Source organism: Fusarium redolens (genome assembly GCF_020744475.1).
Source record: "Fusarium redolens strain MPI-CAGE-AT-0023 chromosome Unknown BKA55scaffold_2, whole genome shotgun sequence".
Classification (NCBI taxonomy): Eukaryota; Fungi; Ascomycota; class Sordariomycetes; order Hypocreales; family Nectriaceae; genus Fusarium; species Fusarium redolens.
In genome coordinates this window covers 364,963-385,113 of record NW_025763665.1, presented here as the reverse complement: position 1 = coordinate 385,113, position 20,151 = coordinate 364,963, and the positions used below count along the sequence as shown (strand labels likewise).

The 20,151-nt window shown below is 48.1% G+C and overlaps 6 protein-coding genes and 1 non-coding gene across 7 annotated transcripts; 2 read left to right on the top strand and 5 right to left on the bottom strand.

The window, feature by feature from the left end:
• Window positions 1–2,562: 2,562 nt before the first annotated feature.
• On the bottom strand, window positions 2,563–2,682 carry BKA55DRAFT_t35. The gene has a single exon. It is a non-coding gene; the product is annotated as a tRNA-Gly (tRNA).
• Window positions 2,683–3,404: 722 nt separating this feature from the next.
• Window positions 3,405–7,485, bottom strand: BKA55DRAFT_684083 (uncharacterized protein; the record flags this gene model as incomplete). The annotated part of the gene is made up of 10 exons (XM_046198590.1): window positions 3,405–3,514; window positions 3,566–3,695; window positions 3,746–4,060; window positions 4,111–4,540; window positions 4,591–4,733; window positions 4,784–5,430; window positions 5,478–6,420; window positions 6,470–6,929; window positions 6,991–7,138; window positions 7,263–7,485. The coding sequence occupies 10 exons, from the start codon at window positions 7,483–7,485 to the stop codon at window positions 3,405–3,407; spliced, it is 3,549 nt and encodes a 1,182-aa protein (XP_046054622.1).
• A 1,584-nt stretch (window positions 7,486–9,069) lies between these two features.
• BKA55DRAFT_553297 (branched-chain alpha-ketoacid dehydrogenase) lies at window positions 9,070–11,224 on the top strand. Its single transcript, XM_046191522.1, has 4 exons — window positions 9,070–9,610; window positions 9,671–9,790; window positions 9,842–10,124; window positions 10,175–11,224. Exons 1-4 carry the CDS (start codon window positions 9,462–9,464, stop codon window positions 10,976–10,978), a joined length of 1,356 nt encoding a protein of 451 aa, XP_046054621.1. The 5' UTR covers window positions 9,070–9,461; the 3' UTR covers window positions 10,979–11,224.
• On the bottom strand, window positions 11,225–13,250 carry BKA55DRAFT_553295 (Septin-domain-containing protein). Its single transcript, XM_046191521.1, has 4 exons — window positions 12,960–13,250; window positions 12,696–12,858; window positions 12,328–12,638; window positions 11,225–12,277 (listed from the first exon to the last, which is right to left on the bottom strand). The coding sequence occupies exons 1-4, from the start codon at window positions 13,062–13,064 to the stop codon at window positions 11,699–11,701; spliced, it is 1,158 nt and encodes a 385-aa protein (XP_046054620.1). The 5' UTR covers window positions 13,065–13,250; the 3' UTR covers window positions 11,225–11,698.
• Window positions 13,251–13,642: 392 nt separating this feature from the next.
• Window positions 13,643–16,448, top strand: BKA55DRAFT_499469 (WD40-repeat-containing domain protein; the record flags this gene model as incomplete). The annotated part of the gene is made up of 3 exons (XM_046186657.1): window positions 13,643–13,660; window positions 13,720–13,832; window positions 13,895–16,448. The coding sequence occupies 3 exons, from the start codon at window positions 13,643–13,645 to the stop codon at window positions 16,446–16,448; spliced, it is 2,685 nt and encodes an 894-aa protein (XP_046054619.1).
• Window positions 16,449–16,508: 60 nt separating this feature from the next.
• On the bottom strand, window positions 16,509–17,999 carry BKA55DRAFT_684079 (uncharacterized protein; the record flags this gene model as incomplete). Its single annotated transcript, XM_046198589.1, has 4 exons — window positions 16,509–16,971; window positions 17,017–17,738; window positions 17,787–17,828; window positions 17,886–17,999. The coding sequence occupies 4 exons, from the start codon at window positions 17,997–17,999 to the stop codon at window positions 16,509–16,511; spliced, it is 1,341 nt and encodes a 446-aa protein (XP_046054618.1).
• Window positions 18,000–18,821: 822 nt separating this feature from the next.
• BKA55DRAFT_684078 (nucleosome assembly protein) lies at window positions 18,822–19,867 on the bottom strand (the record flags this gene model as incomplete). The annotated part of the gene is made up of 3 exons (XM_046198588.1): window positions 18,822–18,931; window positions 18,989–19,711; window positions 19,762–19,867. The coding sequence occupies 3 exons, from the start codon at window positions 19,865–19,867 to the stop codon at window positions 18,822–18,824; spliced, it is 939 nt and encodes a 312-aa protein (XP_046054617.1).
• Between the last annotated feature and the right edge of the window lie 284 nt (window positions 19,868–20,151).

Genomic DNA, 20,151 nt, shown 5'->3' with positions numbered 1-20,151 from the left:
TAAGCACAGAACCTCCCCCAACGTTATCAGTTAATAATGTGAGTGTCAATATGAGACACTCCACCAGAGCTGCTAGAGCTTTCCAATATCCATACTTATCCTCCACAACACTGCCCCTGATTACAAAGTCATTTTTTGAATCGGACCCTTTTCACATGCAAAAGACAACTCATCCGTCAATATTGTATTGAATCGGCCGAATGCTCGCTGCAGCAGCAGAGATGGGCACATTGCTACCTGAACGTTATATACTTGAAGATGACGATTGCCCAAAAGTATGATCATATCAAGGTTCTTATGACAATTTTAGGATAAAATATACATTTCTTCTTTGTTGGCCATAACTTTATTCTTGGTGGACTTGATAAGCTGAGAATTCTCACGAACGTGTAAGTTCATTGGCATGGGGACATTCGTTGCCGATATAACCAGTGAACATAACGTTGGCAACAGCCTTCAAAGTCCATTTGCCTACACCCCGCAATGTATGCATCAGGTTCCGAACAGTAAGGAGGCCACAACAATATTGGGTTGGTTCCCGTCATTCGTTGCCAGTGGTGAAATTACCCTCCGAGGTCTCCATATAATAGATCTTATACGATGACCTCCTCCACAGGGCCACTCTTGGTAAGCCGTTGTGTACTCCTGCTATCCTATCAAGCGGGCTTTAGCACTTGTTACGTCTATCTGGATTGGTATACTTTTCATCCAGCTGCTTAACTTGAAAACCCCTCAGAAGTATTTAGAATCTCTCTTCCCGGCAGCTCCAGACAATCGTTGGCGATTCCCTTGAAAGAAGCTGTTGCGGCAGACTCGGGCAATTTTCTACAATATGGCCCCGGTTCTTGTAAGCTTTACGCTCCTAACGGAGATAAGGATTGAGTGAGAGTTCAGATGTGCAAAACTCGACGAAATTGTCGAGTCTGTTCCGTATGCTGAAACACCATTTGCGCGCAGCACAAGACTTTGGCTGCAATAGTACCTAAATATCTCAATCGGCTTCCAAGCTGACTTCTTGGAAGCCCCCTCTGTTTCCCATCCGGCAACTTAGTCTCAACATCGAGCTCTGGAGTGATCCTATATGTCTAACCAGTGTGGCCAGGGTTGGGATCATTGTCTAGAGACAATCCAGGGCGATTACCAATATCAGGAAAGTTCGCCTTAGTCATGGCTATGGCGACTGTCACGTTCCAGTCCAGTCAATATGGAGCTTGTTGACCGAGGAACCAGCAACATCGGGGGTACGTGATGCAGCCAGTTCCGCCGCCAGAGATCTGATATACTAACTTGATCATGTCGACCTCTTGCTTAAAAACACCGCCGTGGTGATCTTCATATTTAATCATACATCTCAGCATATCTTGTCTGAGACTACTCAGGCATTCCTATCCGTTCGCTGTCTGACGCAAAGATATGACTTCATCACGTATGGCTTACATTGATTGACGTCGCCAGTGATGACAAAGCTGTGCCTATTATTAGCAACCTAATCCTAATAAGATGATGGCTACCGCCTCAGGAGTAAACCAAAGTTGGTATGAGTCTTGTGTGGAGCAGTAAGCTAAATATTGACGGGGGAGAAGAACTAGGAAGATAGCCAGGTTTGAGCAAACATAGGCACCCCCTGACATTTCGAGATATCGCAAGGCCGCATGGGGAAACTTAGATCATATAGTCCTTTGACTTTCGATTACTTCTTTCTACTCTTGATAATGCAAATAGTGGTAGGGAAGCACTGGTGTTGGAGAAATCTCAGAGTGTATTGGTGCATCAATATCGCATCAACGTTCCCGCAATTCGGGATTCAGTATAGTCCTTTATATGTCAAAGTACAGCTCTTTACTGCTTCTATTTATCTTGGGGTTCCCGCACTAATTTGAAGGTTGAGTGTGCGATAGGGGTCTACTGTCTGCGTGGTATTATCACTGATATTTGGTGAGATGGATTTTGACTTGGGGGGATCAGAGGGCATGGATGTAAGAATTACAGATCTTAATGCTTTTATGTTGTGTATCTATTTCCAATCTCCAATGTGCCTTATTACAAAGTTTAACGTATTACAACCAGAACTTTGTCACTTCTATCTCTGTGACTCATTGCAACCCTCTTGTAATCATCCCAGGGCCACACGGACCTGCAAACAGTTCTGTACCGATCACCCTCTACTGCACAGCTTTAATTTCAGCAGTTTGTGAGTAAGAGTTTCTTTGAAACAGATATCGATCGTTGTTTCGCACAAGGGAGGCTGTTTGGATTTTCTCTTGCTTGGACTCCATGACACACATGATCTAGACAGTGTTATTCAAGTCAATACGCCTCCTTGTTATTTACCGGTTAACGCATCCACATACGGTTGTTCTTAGGATCTCCTCTGGACTTTGATTGAAACCTGGAATATAGAAATAATAGAGCAGTTCCTGAACCGCAGAAAGGCAGCAGGTAGTAAGTAAGGTTAACAGCACTCTTCAATCTCGAGGCATCGCCAAAAAGAAACAAATAAATTAATATAAGCACAAGAAATCTTATAGTAATATCAGGACTAAAAATGCAAAAAAGGAATTTTAGCAATTGCACGTTTCGATCGTGCGACCTCCGGGTTATGAGCCCGGCTGCGTCTGTTAGTAATGGTTTTATGATGCAGATTATGGTAAACATACCGCGCTTCCACTGCGCCAAATTGCTTTCTTTGGTGACAACCATGTTGGAGATTTCAATTTATATAGGCCAGCATCCATCTTCTCCACTTCGCAGCACACTCAGTATCGTAGATTAGAATTGGTTACGACACAACATCGGGTATATCAGGTTGATTCTAAGTCACAGATGATGGATTTTCTAATCGGGTTTAAAATTACAGCGCATGATAATAAACCAGGCCAATCTCAAAGTTTTTGTTGTAATACAACATCATATTCGCGCTATGTTGTTATCGCCATACATGAAATCGACGTCTTCGAGTGTCTTTCATACATCCAGTATTACAAAATGAACAACATGCACAAGTGAAATATCAATCAAGCATGAACGATTAGAATGAATAATAAGAATGAAAATTTATGCCGTAATCATCACCCCCTATCCTTCTGTCTTGATTCATGCTCCATTTCGCATGCCTTTCCACCCATTCATCGTGTTGACTAGGCAAAACCCGCCTCTCATCTCAGACACTCATGTAATGCATCCTTTCGTGTGCTCTCTTCCACGGATTTGTGCTCGTCAGTCGAACAACAGTACCAATGCTTTTTGACTGCGAATGTACGATGCTTGAACGCCTGCGGCTCCCAAGTGGCAGGCAGGCATATATGCTAGATACTCAGTGTCTCTGCCTCATCATCGGCGACACTCATTGCCTGATTGCTTACATGCTCTCGAGATAACATAATCTCCTTCTCTTTTGGCACCTTTTATTTAAGGAATAGGTCCCCAACGCCGTTCCTCAATGTCCTCGTTCTATCTACATGGTCAAGGCCGAGGTAATCGTCTTCCCCTTGAATGAAACTTGATAGCACATCATCTAATGTGTTGTTAGTCACTCAATAAGTCAAATGCGAAACGTGCTACTAACCGTCATTGAGATATTGCGGTTTTGAGTAGTTGGCTCGTCGCACAACAGCGATCTTGATCTTCTCAAAGCTCTTGCCTTTGATTCCGGTTCGCTTCTCCAATCGCTTCTTGGTGTCTGCAAAGCTCTCACCCTGTTGCTTTGTTAATTTGTTGAATATGTCTCAGTATCAAAGGCACTCACTTCAATGACCAGAAACTTGAACGGCACGCCATGAACGCGGCTGACGTCGTTGTGGAAGTGGAAGACATGAATGAAATGGCTATCGTCGGCATTGAGCTCCTCTTGGGGAACTCGTTCCGCATAGATTTTTGCAAACTCGTTCAAGTTAATAACGGGGTGTTCGCGTTGAGGCTCGCGGTAGAAGCGGTTGGAGCTAGTCTCGTAAATGCGAATTCTTCCACCGTCCGTCTCACTTGGTATTTGCGCCTTTCTTATCAAAACCTCGACCAAATCGTCAATGGTTCCTGTTTTGGGAACGAGTAGGTCATATGTATCCTGCATACAAGGTTAGTCGCATTGTTGACAGATGATAAGAGTCAAAATACCTCTTTGGTGATGCCTTCACTCAGCAAATTGACCTTGATGCTCTTCTTGGTGTCGAGTTCTGTTAAACTCATCTCAAGGACCTCAAAGTAAAAGGCATCGTCTCTCTGAGTGGAGTTGAGGGCAGTTGAGCCCATTGGGCTGAGAATCTGTCGCAGTGTTGGGTTCGCTCCCCGTCTGACCGGTGTCTTGGGGTTTTGCGTCGAGGCATTCACTGTCCAAAACCGAATGTGTGTCGGTTTCACGTCCAAATACGCTCCAACACGCTCTGAAAGCGTGTCATAAGTTATCTTGGAGTTAAGCACCAGATCAAATGGGGGATACTGCGCCTGATCACATCGAGTGGGATGCGGATGGAACTTAACCGTTCGCCTGTTTTCAAGGAAATCGTAATATTCACGCGCATCCTCAAAATGGTCAGATGTGTTACTTCTGAAGACATATCAGTAAATGGCCCACACGCTATTACCGCAACAACATACATTTCTTGCGAGGCCTTTTCACCAGCGCGCTTTTCGACGCCAGCCTTAGTTCGCTGGAAGCAGATAATGTCTCCGTCTTGCAATTCGGCAACCTTCAACGACTGCTTGGGCTTGAGAGGTTCAATCATAGTAGGCTTAATCTCCTATTCTAAGTCAGTTACCCGCGGTCGTCCAAGATGAGTGATTTTCTTACTTCCCAAAGCAGAAGCTTCTCCTCAGCCGGTAGCTTCTCACCCCATCCCATTTTCTTCAGGATCATTGGCAGCAGTTCTTCGACTTTCTTGTCCTTGGAAATGTAGACATGGCCGACACCCCGCAGCGTCTGGGCGTCGATATCGAAGTGCTTAAGGAGAAGTAAGATGATGTCTTCCTTGACGATAACACCGTTGGGCTGACTCTGGTAGGATGGCCAGATTGGCTCTCCGTCAGCATTGACTTCCTCGGCGACCTCAGCCCACACACGTAAACTAGCATCTCTGTGGGCAGCGGAACGGGAGAAAGTCTCGTCGACTGTAGGCCGCAAATCCATGATAGGTTGGTCAGGGCGAACTGTCTTATTCTGTCGATTGACCATGAGCCAAAGCCGTACCCTTCGTGGATCTTCGCCCATATCCGATGCAACTTGCGCAACAAACTCTTCCATAGTCATCGCGCGACGCACGCGATAGAACTTTGGCGCAGCGGGATCCTCAGGCTTTGCATCGAACTGACACAAATCTGTGCCGCCGAATTGTTGAAACGAGTAATCAGTGATCACCTTCGCCCACATGTACAGATGCGCCTCTCGCTGTTCTTTCTTGCGGGCCTCCCGCTGAACAGTCTCTTCCTCAAACTTTTGTCCTACGGTTGTTAGTAAGGTGACGAAGGAAGAACGCCAAACAACTTACTGAGATGGAGCGGAATATGATCCTTGGTAACCGGGCACAGGATATCGTCCAAACGAGATTGGCGGATATACACCAACATGTATGCGCTGTTTTGACGCATAATGGGAGCCTTCTTTTGCACAGGCGCGCGTGGGTAACCGTTGGGTGTTTGATATTCTCCACCAAAATTCTCTTCCAACACTTCGCGCATCGTCGCCTTAGTAACCTTATCATCGTCGTACTTATAGAACCAGCCATCCTTTTCGGGCTTCAAAAAGGCATAGTAATGTCCTGCGTTCAGATCACCGCTGTGGACTAGAACGCTGTGAAGCTGGTACGTCCATGGAATAGATTTGTCGGCATCCTCGGATAGGTACGGCGCAGCGTCGAAAAACTCGGGGAACTCGTATCGGTCATTGATCTTCATCATGGTGTCGCGCTGGATATCGTACTCGAAGCGCTTCAGCTGTAGGTGGAGTACGTCAGGGAAGCTGTTGAAAATGACACCTTTGTTCGCATCCTGGAGCTTGTACTGATCACCAGCAAAGTATTGATTTTCTCCATCCATCTTTTCGACCTGAACGTAGTCCTCAAAGCTCTCGAGCAGGTGCTTGTTACCACTGACGTTCAACTGAATGTCCCAAAAGTCCTCGATTCGGCTGGATTCGTAGTCGACGTTAATACATGAGATGTATGTCTTGATCTTGCCACTGAACATTTCTGGCAGGACATTCTCTGACGCAGTTCCTTTCATCTTGTCTTCCATTCTTTCCATGAGTTTGCGTGAAAACTCCTGCACATCCTGTTGTTCGAAAATATGCCGTGTGTCCCAGCCGAAAGATTTTGTGAGTTCCGTGGTTCCAACTGCCTGGTCTGACGTTTGTAGCTGGTAGAAAAGTCGTTGCAACGTATAAGCACTGTTGGTCATACTGGGATCGGCCTCGGTAGGAATTTCGTAGATAGCCTATAGAAGTTAGCAAATAGTGGACTAGAGAACAAAGGAGAGACCCTACCTTTCTGAACTTGTTCGTGAAATAGAGCGATTGCATCAGGGAATTCAGATAGCAGGTGGCACCCTGGTTCTTGAGTCCAACATATCCTGTCTCCTTCTTGGAATCGTAGTTGGCGAAGTTGTGCCACAAAACACCCGTCTCATCCTCAACGAGGCGAAGATAGGCGGTGATGTTGGCAGTGTCATTTTCGCAAAGGGGTCGGCTGCTGCCCTCCCATGGTACATTAAACATTCGGCGGTGCTCAACAAATCGAGTAAAACCCCAATCGCCTTCTTCCTTAGTGAATCGATGGTGGGCAGTGTGATGGACATATAGGCTGGGGTCGTTCGGGTTCCATAGGACGAGCGCAAATTGAACACAGCAGCTCCAGTTCTCGGGAACACTATCAGCGTCGAAGCCATGTTCAAGATAGATAGAGCATTGGTCGATATTATTGCCGTGTGGGAAAAGCAGAATTCGCCTGTAGTAGTGGAACGTCAGCATTAAGAGTAACGGCAGTGCCGGAATCAACTTAGCCGCACCATGGGAAGCCACCTGCTTGGAAAATAGGACCGTGTTCCTTCTTATTCAAACTTCGCCAGTTTTCGACAGTCCATGTGTATTCGTAGTCTCCGAGTATTTTCGGTTCATCAATGAGAGGTGGGAGACAGATCTCCCTCATGGCTTCATCTAGAGGCATGAGAGTTAGTCCAGATAGCTCCAAGAATCGGTGATGCTCATGACTGAAAGCATATGATGTATGAGGTCTGCGCCAAATGCAAGGAGTCAATGAGATAGTGGAAGGAGTACGTACGGTCGTTAGCCATGGGCAGATCTTGCAGTTGGTCGACTTCGCTTTGTTCGAGGTTATCGGGGTTAATGATGGCGACCTTCTCTGGCTCGTTGGCCACGCCGATATAATCGTCCGTGTCCATGACCATGTCGTTAGGTGAGTTGATATCGTGAGTCTGCAGCAGATTGCGACGGTCAGCATTGAGCCCCGAGCGAAAGCACAGGCGGCGATGAAACGAGGTCATGATGTCGGCATCGGGAGTGACTGGGGTTAGTGTGGGTGGTGAGGGGCAAATGGTACGCTATTGGAGGTGATGATGACTTCAAGGCATTAGGTAGAGAAGTCTGCGCAATACTTCATGTCAAGAAGATGTGGTAAGGTCGAATCGAAGTTGCATAATATGTGATGATCGTGGAGCCAGAAGGATGACGCAGCTTAGTGTTGATGGGGCTGCACGAGGAGCTCTCCAGCGACTATGGGAGTCGCGGCAAGCTGCATGGAACAAGATTGCACGGGAAGGGACAGTAGCGGGCAGGAACGTACCATTTTGAGGAAGTTGCGACCGAGGCGGAAGAATCGGTGACGTTAAGGCAGGCACCCGAGAGAGCAAACCTCACGATATAAAGACGGGCGTGGCAGTAGCAGTCGCAGTCGCAGAGCAACTCAATCAACGCAAGTGCTTCAGCCAAAGCTCGACGACGTCGAGTGGCGCAAAGATACGGCAGGGAATAAGAGACCAGGTGTTGCCGTGAGCAAAAGAGAATTTCTCCAAAAAGAGAGCTCGGGACTGGAAGCAACGCAAGGCAGTGAATGCGATGCAAGGCAAGGCAAGGCAAGGCAAGGCAATGCTAGGTATGCTATGCTATGCTATGACGATTGGGGGAGACGAGTTCTGCACTGATAAAGAAAAAAGAGTAGAGCGGTCGGTTATGTCAGTAAAAGGTGATGCCCACAACTCAGGTCCTAAGCCCCTAGACCTTTCGAATCCCAGGTCAAGTCAGGTCGCGTCTAAACAAAGAGAAGAGGCTGTAGTTTGGAGGATAAAACCAAACTGGGAGAAAGGAGCGTGAGGTGAGTGAGTTTGGATCCAATGCCTTGCATCGATAGGCAGAGAGAGCCAGTAGTAATCAATCATTCAGCGGGAACAAGAGTTGTGCGAGACTTTAGACTTGATGAGAGTGGTGAGGCGATAGCTAGCAAATGTTGTCACGCGACTTGTTATTTGCGGACAAATACACTACAAATGCTGTATTGCTTTAACACCAGCAGTCACGCCAAGCGTCATCAGGTCACCCCGCCAATGACGTTGTCAGTCTCTCATAGCCAAAGGCTAAGCTTGAGTCTTTGTCAGATAAATCATGCCTCGGTTTTGATGGCTTGCATTTTCATTCAGGATGCGGGCAGAGAGTGAGCTGGCAAAGAGAAGCGGTCTGACGCAAGTTGGAAAACAGATTCGAGTTTGTTTTTTCCAGTTTGTTTTTCCGCTTTGCAATAAGGAGCTGGAGACCTTTGTCCCGCATTATCATATGTGTTATAAAATTATACCCTAGCTTACTTCGAAGGGACAGCTCGAACTGATCAAGTGTGCGTCAGCATGATTTCCCTTGAAAGGACAAACTTCAATACCTGATGAAGCATGGCTCGTTTTTTCCCTTTTGCACAACCCTTTTACCAGATATTTAGACTATACGAAGTACTCACGGGCCGTTACAGCTCATTGCCACAATGCAACAAGCAGACGCCACAACTAGACCCAGGAAGCTACCCTAGATTAACACAACAAAACACTAAATGACAGGTTGTCATGAACGTACTCCCTGTAGATAAATAGTTACACATCTAAAACAGCCCTGTCTACAGCTTCACAGCTTGTGCCAGGCTTATCAGCCCCAGAACTCAGCCGTAACTGGGATAAACCCACACGGAAACCTCTCCTCCTTCCTGCAACCCACCATTTTGGGCGGGCCGGTATCGCCAATGAGATGTGGGGTAAAACTCCAATCCCGTTCCTGGGCAGTTGGTATCGAGTCACTCACCCAAAGCTTCCTTCCCACCGAGACGGCGTATGCAGACTGTCCTCGCTTCACTCTCGCCACCTCTATTTTCTTCTTTCAAACGCAGAACATCGTTTGGAAACATTCTGCACTTATGCCAACTGATTGGGCTTAACACATCAAACAATACCGACTTCGATTCATCCTCGCATGTGCCTGTGACGACATGCCATCCATCGCCCTGCGACAGAGCAGACGATGTAAACTGACATTTTTGCGCCCTTACCTGGCGAATATCCCCCGTACCTCGTATACAAATCTTCAATTTCGCGCCAGTACAAACGCATCATGGCGTCCTGTTTCAATCCTTGACGAGTATGTCATTTTCTTTTGTTATGATTTCTGGTTGTAAAAGCTAACCCATGATGCCTTCAGCTGGGTCGCGAAGGAGGCTCGTCCTATCAGTCTCCGCCAACTTATGGTTTTTGGCCGCTCTCTCACCGAATCTCGTCTGATAAGCTCAGCTAACTATGTTCGCACCGAATTGCCTACAAGGTAAGTACTGGGTATCTTCCCAGAGAACAGAGAGACCTGACATGTGACTAGAATTGCGCATCGGATCCGAGATATGCAACGTTTGCCCTATGTCGTTACTATGAACCCACATATCAAAGAAGTCTACGACCTATACTACCACGCCTTCGATACATTTCGCAAAGTGAAAGAGGTTAAAACATTGGAGGACAACGACAAGCTGTGCGAACTCATCAGCCATAACCTCAAGGGCCACTTGACTGTGATACCAAAGCTTGCCATGGGAATCCTAGAATGCGGCGGTCTCATGAGTCCCCAAGATCTGGATAATTTCATGAATACCATTCTTAGATCGGTAGGGTGCCCATACATGAATGGCTTTGGTGACTTATTGACATAGAACAGCGCATTTCTAGACGGGTCATCGCTGAGCAGCATCTTTCACTAACAGAAACCTACAACTCCCCCAACTTCTCTCCCGGAGCTAAACTTTCTGAATCCGACTTCATCGGCGAAGTGTTTATTAAGTGTTATGCTAAGGATGTTGTCGAGCGCTGTTCTAAAGCCATCACCATTCTTGCCCGCACAACGAATCGCCGGGGTGTCCAGATTCCCGAAATCACCGTTGATGGTCATCTCGATGCCTCTTTTCCTTACATTCTTAGTCATCTCGAATACATCATTGGCGAGCTCCTCCGCAACTCTGTCCAGGCCGTCATTGATCGACATCAGAGAGTCCATTCGGACCCTGACAGTGTGAAGCCTCCTCCTGTGGAGATAACCATCTGCGAGAACCAGCAACACGTTATCATCCGCATTTGTGATCGTGGTGGTGGTATCCCTCGCGCTGAACTGCCACATCTCTGGTCTTTCAGCAAGGGCCCGCAAAGCCAGAGACGTCTCGAGAATCTTGCGCAGGTGCCCAAGATGGCAGCAACGATGCAGGAGCTTCACGTAGAGGAGGAACTGGGGCGTGCAGATTTAAAAGCACCGCCTTACCAGAGTTCATTATCATCTCTCACCAGTCGGCCGCCTAACCTGCGTCTCGGCATGGGTTTACCTCTGAGCCGTGTCTATGCTGAATATTGGGCTGGAAATCTTGACTTGCATAGCCTCGAGGGCTACGGAACGGATGTCTTCCTGCAGATTTCGCGACTTGGAAATAAAAACGAGCAACTGACAACACGAGCCAGCATGGACGCCTTATAGCACTTGGGGTCTGGGGTAATGTCCTAGATGGAAAGACTGAAATTGGCTTCAAACCTGTGGTGATTTCAATATTGCAGTCAAAGGACACCGGTTTTCTTTTCAGGTATGAATTTGGTCAGCTTGGTTTAGAGCATGGAGTTTGGTGGCTGTTTTCCCCGTTCACATTTGGTTAATGGGACTCTTGCAACATTTCATGAAATATCGAACAGCAGTCAGGGGTTTTATGCAATGAATTGAAACATTCGAATCTCAAACTGGTATCATAAAATGTTGTGATTGAAATTACATCGAAACTAAAATGTGCCTAGCTGAGAGAAAGGGCTCTAGTAAAAGGTTGTAATAAAAAAAGGGCAAGACTATCAAGGCTTTCTCCATACGTCTTGTTCGCTTCAAAGGCGTCTCGTACTTGTGGGTATGAGTTGCCGGCATAGCAACCAAGAACAAACAAAATCATGGGGAGGGAATCATAACTCCTACACAACATGCCGCGGCCATGATAACAAGTCCCAGCAAGGGCAGCTCCCCCTTGGCCTCTGTAGGGAAGAGCGAGCAGGTATATCCATGAACTCGTGATCCCTCTCCTGTCTTCTTGTGGTATTCTTCGGACCTTTCATTTTTCAACTCCAAACCCCAAAACGGAGCTCCAGGTAAAAGAAACTTGAAGAAACGACTGTCCAACTGCAGCCATGCACATGTGCATAAAGGCCCGCTCGAAATCGTTTAGCGGCGACCGTGGCTGCGGACAGCGCTGCCCTGCATCTGCTCCAGCTCTTGCTCGAGCTGCTTGATCTGAGCATGGGTCTGCTCGAGATCTTTGTTGAGACGGTCGCGCTCGGAGATAAGCTTCTGCTCCCATTGTCGGAAACGCTGCTCCTCGATCTTGACCTGCTCGGTGAAACGCTTTCGGAGAGCCTCCTCCTCCTCCTTGAACTTGGGGTTGTCGAGCTTTCGGGGACGAGCCTCGCCGAACTTGCGGGTCTCCATCTGTTGAGCGCGGTAAGCCTCGTAGTGCAGCTCCTCGGTGGTGTGAATAAGGTCGAGCATGTGGGTTCGGATCAGGATAGAGCGGAGCTTCTTGAAGTCGCAGTGGTCCTCGTTCTCAACCTCGGCAACACCCCAAGAGTACTGTCGGCCCTTGACAATGCGGCCATCGCCGGTCTTGACGTCCTTCTCGGAGCCGATAACAGCGAAAGGCATGGCGTTCATAAGGCTGCGGGCATGTTGAGCGGCGGCCTCATCGTCCTCCTCGATCGGGGGCTGGTAGATCTTGATATTCTGGGCTTCAATGACAGAGACAATCTGGACAGGGTTAGAATTGGGGATTGTCAATTTCATGCACAATTACTTACGCGCTGCTTGAACTTGGCCAGGTCAGCGGGGCTGAGGGTATCGGCCTTGGCGATAACGGGGATAAGGTTGACACGCGAGCAGAGGCGCTTCATAACCTCAATATCGAGAGGCTTGAGAGTGTGGCCGGTGGGGCGGATGAAGTAAAGGCAGGCATGGACACGGAGGTCGATCTTGTCCTGGCGGCGGGGCTGCTGCTCCTGAAGCATGTAAGACTCGTGCTGGTCGTCGAGGAACTCGATAATGGGCATCCAAGAATCGCGGTTGTTAACGTAGTCGCCGAATCCGGGTGTATCGATAACGGTCAGTCGGACTGAAAGGGGGTGTTAGCGAGTGTTGGGTAACAAACGTGCTTCATTCAGAGCTATACCCTTGAAGAACTTCTCCTCGAGCTCGGCCTTGGTGATCTCGATCTCGACAGTCTTATCAACCTGCTTCTGGTGACGGCGCTTGTGGTCGGCATAGTTCTTGATGGTGGTGGAGAAAAGAGTGTTGATGAAGGTAGTCTTGCCTAGACCAGACTCGCCAGCAACCTAGACATGATGCGGTGAGCAATAGTTCAGAAGCTCTCGATGTGCCTTGTTATATATGTATAACAATGCAAGACGAGTGAGTTAATTGCTTAGAAGCATACCATAATAGTGAAACCGGCACCACGCTTCGCGACAATCTTGTGTCGCTGGTTGGGCAGATTGGCAATACCAATCGGTGAAGCGTTCTCGGCAGCTGCAGAAGCCATCTTGAAGTTGTTGACTTGGGTACGGGAAGATAAAGGGTGAATTAGAGGAGGATCTGAAGCGTAAAACACGACTTTAAAACAAAGACAATGCAATGCAAAGACAACAAGCGACTGCGATATCGCGATGAAGGTCGAACGAGTGCAAAGGTTCAAGGTGGAGAGGGAGGTTTAGGGACAGCTCGTGCTTGCCTGAGTTCAGGGGAATTGGAACGAATTTCCTGCCCTTTCCCCCTAAAGCAACTCCCAGGGACGCTTGCTTCTGATAGGCTAGCGTTAACACGGTACCGTGAGTGGACAGTGGCTAGTGGACACGGGGCAGCAAGGGAAAGTGCCAAACCAAATGGGTCTTGCTATGCCAGGGATCGAATAAACAGCCACTGCCCCTAGCTTGCATTGGTCCCTTGAGCTTTGGCCAGCAGCCAGCCACAAGGAATTCTCGTGGCAGATAATCGTCTCGGAATAACTCTACTGCCGGCTGTCGCAAAAATCGGCTCTTATCGATAAGGCGCAACGATGAATTTTTGGCGGGTTTGCGATTTGATGTTTAGAAGCATCATGGCTATGACCTGCAGACAATAATGAAGACCGATTTCAAGGTACGGATGACACTGGGATGCTGCCAGATTTCATACGATGTATTGACTTATTATTATAGTTCTCGAACTTGCTGGGCACTGTTTACTGCCAGGGCAACCTGCTCTATAGCCCCGATGGCACCCATCTTTTCTCGCCAGTCGGCAACAGAGTGACTGTCTTTAATTTGGTAGAGTAAGTTATTTTGAGCCGGCCTGAACTTTACAATGAATGGAACATAACTAATTGTTACTCAGAAACAAATCATACACCCTCCCATTCGCTCATCGCAAAAACATTGCCCGTATCGGACTTACACCACGCGGCAACCTTCTCCTCTCCATTGACGAAGATGGACACGCGATCTTGACCAATGTCCCTCGAAGGATATCTATATACCACTTCTCCTTCCGATCCTCCGTCACAGCGCTTTCATTCTCGCCATCTGGTCGACATTTCGCCGTGGGACTGGGTCGCAAAATTGAGGTCTGGCACGTTCCCTCGACCCCCGATGCTTCTACCGAGGGTGAACTCGAATTTGCTCCTTTCGTTCGATACCACACACATACCGGCCATTTCGATACCGTTAGCCACATTGAGTGGTCCAGCGACTCACGATTCTTCCTCACAACCTCCAAGGATCTCACGGCGCGGATATGGAGTTTGAACCCTGAGGAGGGCTTCACCCCCACGGTGCTCTCAGGTCACAAACAGGCTGTTATCGGTGCTTGGTTCTCAGAGAACCAGGAGACTATTTATACTGTTAGCAAGGATGGCGCCGTCTTTGACTGGCAATATGTTAAGCCTATCAACCGTATTAAGGACGACGACAAGATGGAGGACGATGACGAGGATTCAGATATGCGATGGCGCATTGTCCAACGGCACTACTTCATGCAGGGAAGCGCTCATGTACGATGTGCCGCTTTCCACCCTGAGACGAATCTCCTGGTTGCTGGCTTCTCTAATGGTCTCTTTGGCCTGTACGAGATGCCCGACTTCAACATGATCCACAAGCTGAGCATCTCGCAAAACGATATCGACTTTGTCACCATCAACAAGAGTGGCGAGTGGTTAGCGTTTGGTGCATCTAAGCTGGGCCAATTGCTGGTGTGGGAGTGGCAGTCTGAGTCTTATATTCTTAAGCAGCAAGGTCACTTTGACGCGATGAACTCGCTGGTCTATTCACCCGATGGTCAGCGCATTATCACCACTGCCGATGATGGAAAGATTAAGGTCTGGGATATTCAGTCAGGCTTCTGTATCGTCACCTTTACTGAGCATACCAGCGGTGTGACAGCCTGTGAGTTTGCTAAGAAGGGTAATGTTCTCTTTACATCAAGTCTGGACGGATCTATTCGAGCCTGGGACTTGATCCGATACCGAAACTTCCGAACTTTCACAGCACCTACAAGACTGTCGTTCTCATGCATGGCTGTTGACCCCAGTGGCGAAGTCGTAGCTGCTGGATCTCTCGATTCCTTTGACATCCACATTTGGTCCGTCCAGACAGGTCAACTTCTTGATCAGCTATCGGGCCACGAGGGTCCTGTCTCGTCTCTCGCATTCACACCCAACGGTGACTCACTTGTCAGTGGTTCTTGGGATCGCACAGCCCGTATCTGGTCCATCTTCAGCCGGACACAGACCAGCGAGCCTCTGCAACTCCAGGCCGATGTTCTCGATATCGCTATCCGTCCCGATTCTTTGCAACTGGCTATCTCAACATTAGACGGCCAGCTTACCTTCTGGTCAGTTACAGATGCAGAGCAGACTTCTGGAGTGGATGGCCGAAGAGATGTTTCGGGAGGACGAAAACTCACCGATCGCCGAACAGCGGCAAATATGGCCGGCACAAAGAGCTTTAACACAATCCGATATAGCACTGATGGCAGTTGTCTCTTGGCTGGTGGAAACAGCAAGTATATCTGCTTGTACTCCGTGACAACCATGGTGCTACTGAAAAAGTTCACCGTCAGCGTCAACCTTTCGCTCTCCGGTACCCAGGAATTCCTTAACAGCAAGTTATTGACTGAAGCCGGACCTGCTGGAGACCTCGACGATCAGGAAGCCTCGGACCGTGAAGATCGCGCGGATAGCTCGTTGCCAGGATCAAAACGTGGTGATCCTTCAGCACGAAAGAAGGCCCCTGAGGTGCGTGTGACAGGCATTGGTTTCTCACCTGCTGGCACCGCTTTCTGTGCTGCCTCTACAGAGGGTCTCTTGATCTACAGTTTAGATCAAGATATCCAGTTCGATCCTTTCGACCTGAACATGGAGATCACACCTGCCTCGACGCTCGCTGTTCTCGAGACCGAGCAAGACTACCTCAAGGCACTTGTCATGGCCTTCCGCCTCAACGAAGCTGGTCTTATTAAGCGAGTCTTCCAAGCCATCCCCTCAGCCGAAATTCCCCTCGTTGTTGCCGACCTCCCTACCGTTTATGTTTCTCGCCTTCTCCGCTTCGTCGCCGCCCAGACCGAGGAGTCACCTCACATTGAGTTCTGCCTCGTCTGGATCAAGGCCATCGTCGATAAGCACGGAGCTTGGCTCTTGGCAAACCGTGCCAAGGCCGATATCGAGCTAAGGGTCGTTGCGCGAGCTGTATCCAAGATGAGAGATGAGATCAGGAGACTTGCTGATGAGAACGTGTACATGGTTGATTATTTGTTGGGTCAAGCGGAGGATAAGTCAGGAAAGAAGGATGTTAAGACATTGGAAAGTGGCAAAACTGTGGACGTGAAGCTTATGGATGTTGATGGAGACGAGCAGTCTGAGGCGGGATCTGATGAATGGATTGGTTTAGAATAGACGGTAAATACGATTCATAATACCCATGCATATCATACAAGCCTTTCCCCCCGGGTGTTTTTACATCTTAGCCTTGGGGATCTCCTCCCACGCTTCATCAAATCCTGAAGATCTAACCCACATTGTTCCTCCCTGCCTATCAGCTTCTTCATTGGCATCCAGCAACAAATACACAGCTCTCAACCACTCGTCATCTCCTTTGATGTTCACCCACTCCTTATTCTCATACGGCTTTGTAACTCTTTGCGCTAGCATCAATGCCCTGGCCAACTTGACAGTATGCCCATCATCCACAACCTTGTGAATCCTCGGGAACAAATCTCCTGGCTTACCGACCAGCTTCTCTCCATCCTTAGGTTTATAGTCACGGAGCAAATCGCCGCGAAGAGCTGGTGAACCACGAGCGATGTATTGAAGGAGATCCATGCGGATCTTGTTCTCCAAGAAGCGTGCCTTAGTTGATGCTGGAATCCAGGACTGTTCTTTTAGTGTGAGAAAGAAGGGTGTCGATGTTATGTGATGCCTGCTACAGTTAGCAATGTGATAAATGTGGAAAGGATAGACTGACATGAGAATGAATTCGAATCTTGGAGCATGAGGAGGATGAAAAGCAGCAGCTGAAGCAACGAAAGCAGAATGATGCACCATCTCTGCAATCCTTTCGTCCAGCTCATCTTCACCGATTCTTACTCTCGCAGCCAAGGTGATCATCTCATCCTTCGCCCTGGTAAACACACCATCAAAGATCCGATTTGAATCATCCCAATGTGAGCTTGTTCGAAGTTTCTCATTCTTAACAGCATCTTCATAAAGGCCACCGATGGTCTTCATCTTAGGTGGCGCATCGGAAGCTTGTGCCTTTTCAGCAGTGGTTGCGAGAAACTCTTTGTAATCATCTCGATGGACAGCAGTCTGCGCGAGAGCTGAAGCAATGATCATGGGTTGTGACCACTCCATACCATAGAGCAACTGAATAAGGGGATGAAGAATACCGGCAAACAGACGGCTTTGCATGTCGCGACCTCGTGCATCGTCTTTGAAGAGATACTCCTTGAGTGTGTCCTGCCATCCGATTCTTTCGATTTCGCCCTGAAAGAAACGAAAGAAGGTAGCATAGTTTCGACCTTTGCCAAGATATTCTGACCAGTCTGAGCCGTGTTCTAATTTATCAACAACATCTGACTTTGGTTTCATAGCTTTAAGCTGATATGTCTTGTTGGCGTTGTAGGCTGTGTCTAGATCTTTTGTTGTTGCGCCGGTACCATACAAAGTCAAGACATGATGAACAATCTAGTGTTGTTAGAAACGTATAGAGACAGCTTTACGAAGGGGACTTACATGGTCATGAAAACCAGATTCATTGAAGAAGACGTGGTGATTCTGATCCGTGTTAGTCTTTGACTCGATACGTAAGAGTGTTGACTCAGGTCAGCATACCTCTAGATCCTTCTGAAGTAAATCAGTCGCTTTCGAGGCCTCACTTTGGCCAAGCTTCAACCCTAACAGCCCCGAGTTCTGGGGTTCCAGTTGAATCTTGAAAGGAGTCGCCATTGTTGAGTATCGTATTCTCGTAATAGGTCTAGCAAAGACTCTCAAACTCGATCTCGCCAACATGAGGGGAACTACCAGGTATATAAATGTGACGACAGACAGTACAAAGAAACGCAGCCTTTTTGAAATGTAACAATATGTGATGTGTACTTCGGTGACGATGATATCACATACAAGATGGGCTGACAAATGAAGACGGACCTGATAGATTCAGATCTTGGATCTCGCACTTCTAGGGAAGTCTGAATTAGTAACTCTTTGGAATCATTTGCTGAATTGACGTGGTCTCGTGTTTATTTATTTCCCGTTTATACCTTCAACAGCCACAAAGAGGAAGCTACCCCAGATTTCCATCACTTGACATCATCAGAGGGTGTCATGCCCCGCTCTTTATACGACCTGTAAGAAGAGAGACATCACCAATCAATCAGCAGAATCAACGGCCTGCCGAGGTTCATTCATTGGCATAACGGAGTTTACCCAGGATTGTGCTTTACAAAGTGTGAAGAACTGATGTCTCTGGATCAAGCCGTCCCTTGCGAGTCTCAAGTTATACCATGGCAAAGATGTAGAGCAGCGTGCGATATCACTTCATTTTGTCATAGCTCCACACCTATCACATAAAGACTTCAGAAATTGTTGATGAATTCGATCCTTTTATTTCATTATCTACCGAAAACCCAATCGGTAAATCCATTCCATTTTCCTAATCCCATAACCGTTTTTTCGTAGCCATCATTTCTTCCGCGTGCCTTAGTCTATTCTTTACCAAGAGAAAAATTAGATCATCATGAAAACAAAAATAAAAAATCATTGGACGGTTTAGGCCTTACGCTTCTTCAGGGCAGGGGCCTCATCGTCATCAGAGTCATCTTCGTCCATCTCCTCGAATTCGAGGTCGCTGGGGATATCATCGGCATCTTGGGCGTTGGCTAGTATTGCTTGTTAAACCTGAACTGTCTCTGCTTCACGCTGTGAAAGGTACATACTGAAGTACTTGATGGCGCCGGGCCACAGATCCTCGGCGATGAAGACGGCGAGATCGTCGGCAGTGGGGAAGATCTCATACTCGTACTCATCATCATCGTCGTCCTCATCCATGTCATCATCGTCCTCCTCGTACTTGCCCTCCTTTCGAGCCTTGCGCTTCTCCTCCTCGAGCTTGCGGCCCTCCTCAGACTCCTCGGGGCTGACCTTGCGGCCACGGAAGCCGAACCAGCAGAAGAAGCTGACACCTCCCATGCCAGTCTCCTCCATGAGCTTGTGGAGCTTCTTGGAGGCCTCGGTCTCACCGAGCTTCTTGCCAGCCTTCTCCTCATCGTAGACCTTCTTGGCGAGGCTGAGCATACCATTGGTCAGATCCTTGCCCTCCTTCCACTTGATGTCGACGGGCTCGGAGACGAGACCGGCCCAGCCATCCTTGTGGAAGCGCCAGTAGAACTTCTTCTCGAGAACCTTGTCCTCGAACCAGTCGTTCTCCTTGAACTCCCACTTGAGGGAGATGGAGCGAGGGTCACCATTGGGGAGCTCGAAGCGCTCAACGGAGAGGCCGGTCAGGGCGTTGAGAAGGAGCTCAGAGTCGCTGGGCTGGATGTACTCATCGACCTCGGGAGGGGACTGCTCGAAAACGAGGGGCCAGAACTGGGGGATGTTGGCGATGACCTCTTGACGCTTGACGTAGAGGTCCTTGGTGAGCTTATCCTGCTGACGGACTGTTACTGTTAGTAGAGTTTCTATGAGACAAAGATAAAAATAGACTGACGGATCTCGAGCTCAACATCCTCAAAGTCATCCTCGATGGCCTGGAGCTTCTCATAGGTGATGAGGGCCTCCTTGACCTGCTCGTCGTGCATATCTCCGGCAGACATTTTGAACTTTAACTTGAAAGAATCAGGATGCATTCAAATCACTCGATATATATAGAGAAAGTGAGGGGTATCTTGTAGAGTATAAAAGCACCAAAAAGAGAAAGATGTGAAAGAGGAGAGAGGGAAGAGGAAGATCGGTGTAGAGGTGCTTTATTTATTTACTAAGAGCTCTGCCCGCACCCATTAAAAAAAATCTCATCTCAAGCTATGAAAGCTCCTCAGCGGTGAAAATCAACATTTTTTTCTTGAGGTGGGGTTCCCGCTGATGTCATTGGCTCTCCCGC

Excerpts from the sequence above, each read along its gene's own strand:
- BKA55DRAFT_553297 (XM_046191522.1), top strand. The coding sequence starts at position 9,462 with ATGCCATCCATCGCCCTGCGACAGAGCAGACGATGTAAACTGACATTT. Across the intron at positions 9,611-9,670 it reads CCTGTTTCAATCCTTGACGA|CTGGGTCGCGAAGGAGGCTC; the intron begins GTATGTCATTTT and ends TGATGCCTTCAG. Across the intron at positions 9,791-9,841 it reads CGCACCGAATTGCCTACAAG|AATTGCGCATCGGATCCGAG; the intron begins GTAAGTACTGGG and ends ACATGTGACTAG.
- BKA55DRAFT_553295 (XM_046191521.1), bottom strand. The coding sequence starts at position 13,064 with ATGGCTTCTGCAGCTGCCGAGAACGCTTCACCGATTGGTATTGCCAAT. Across the intron at positions 12,639-12,695 it reads CGAGGAGAAGTTCTTCAAGG|TCCGACTGACCGTTATCGAT; the intron begins GTATAGCTCTGA and ends ACCCCCTTTCAG. Across the intron at positions 12,278-12,327 it reads TGGCCAAGTTCAAGCAGCGC|ATTGTCTCTGTCATTGAAGC; the intron begins GTAAGTAATTGT and ends AACCCTGTCCAG.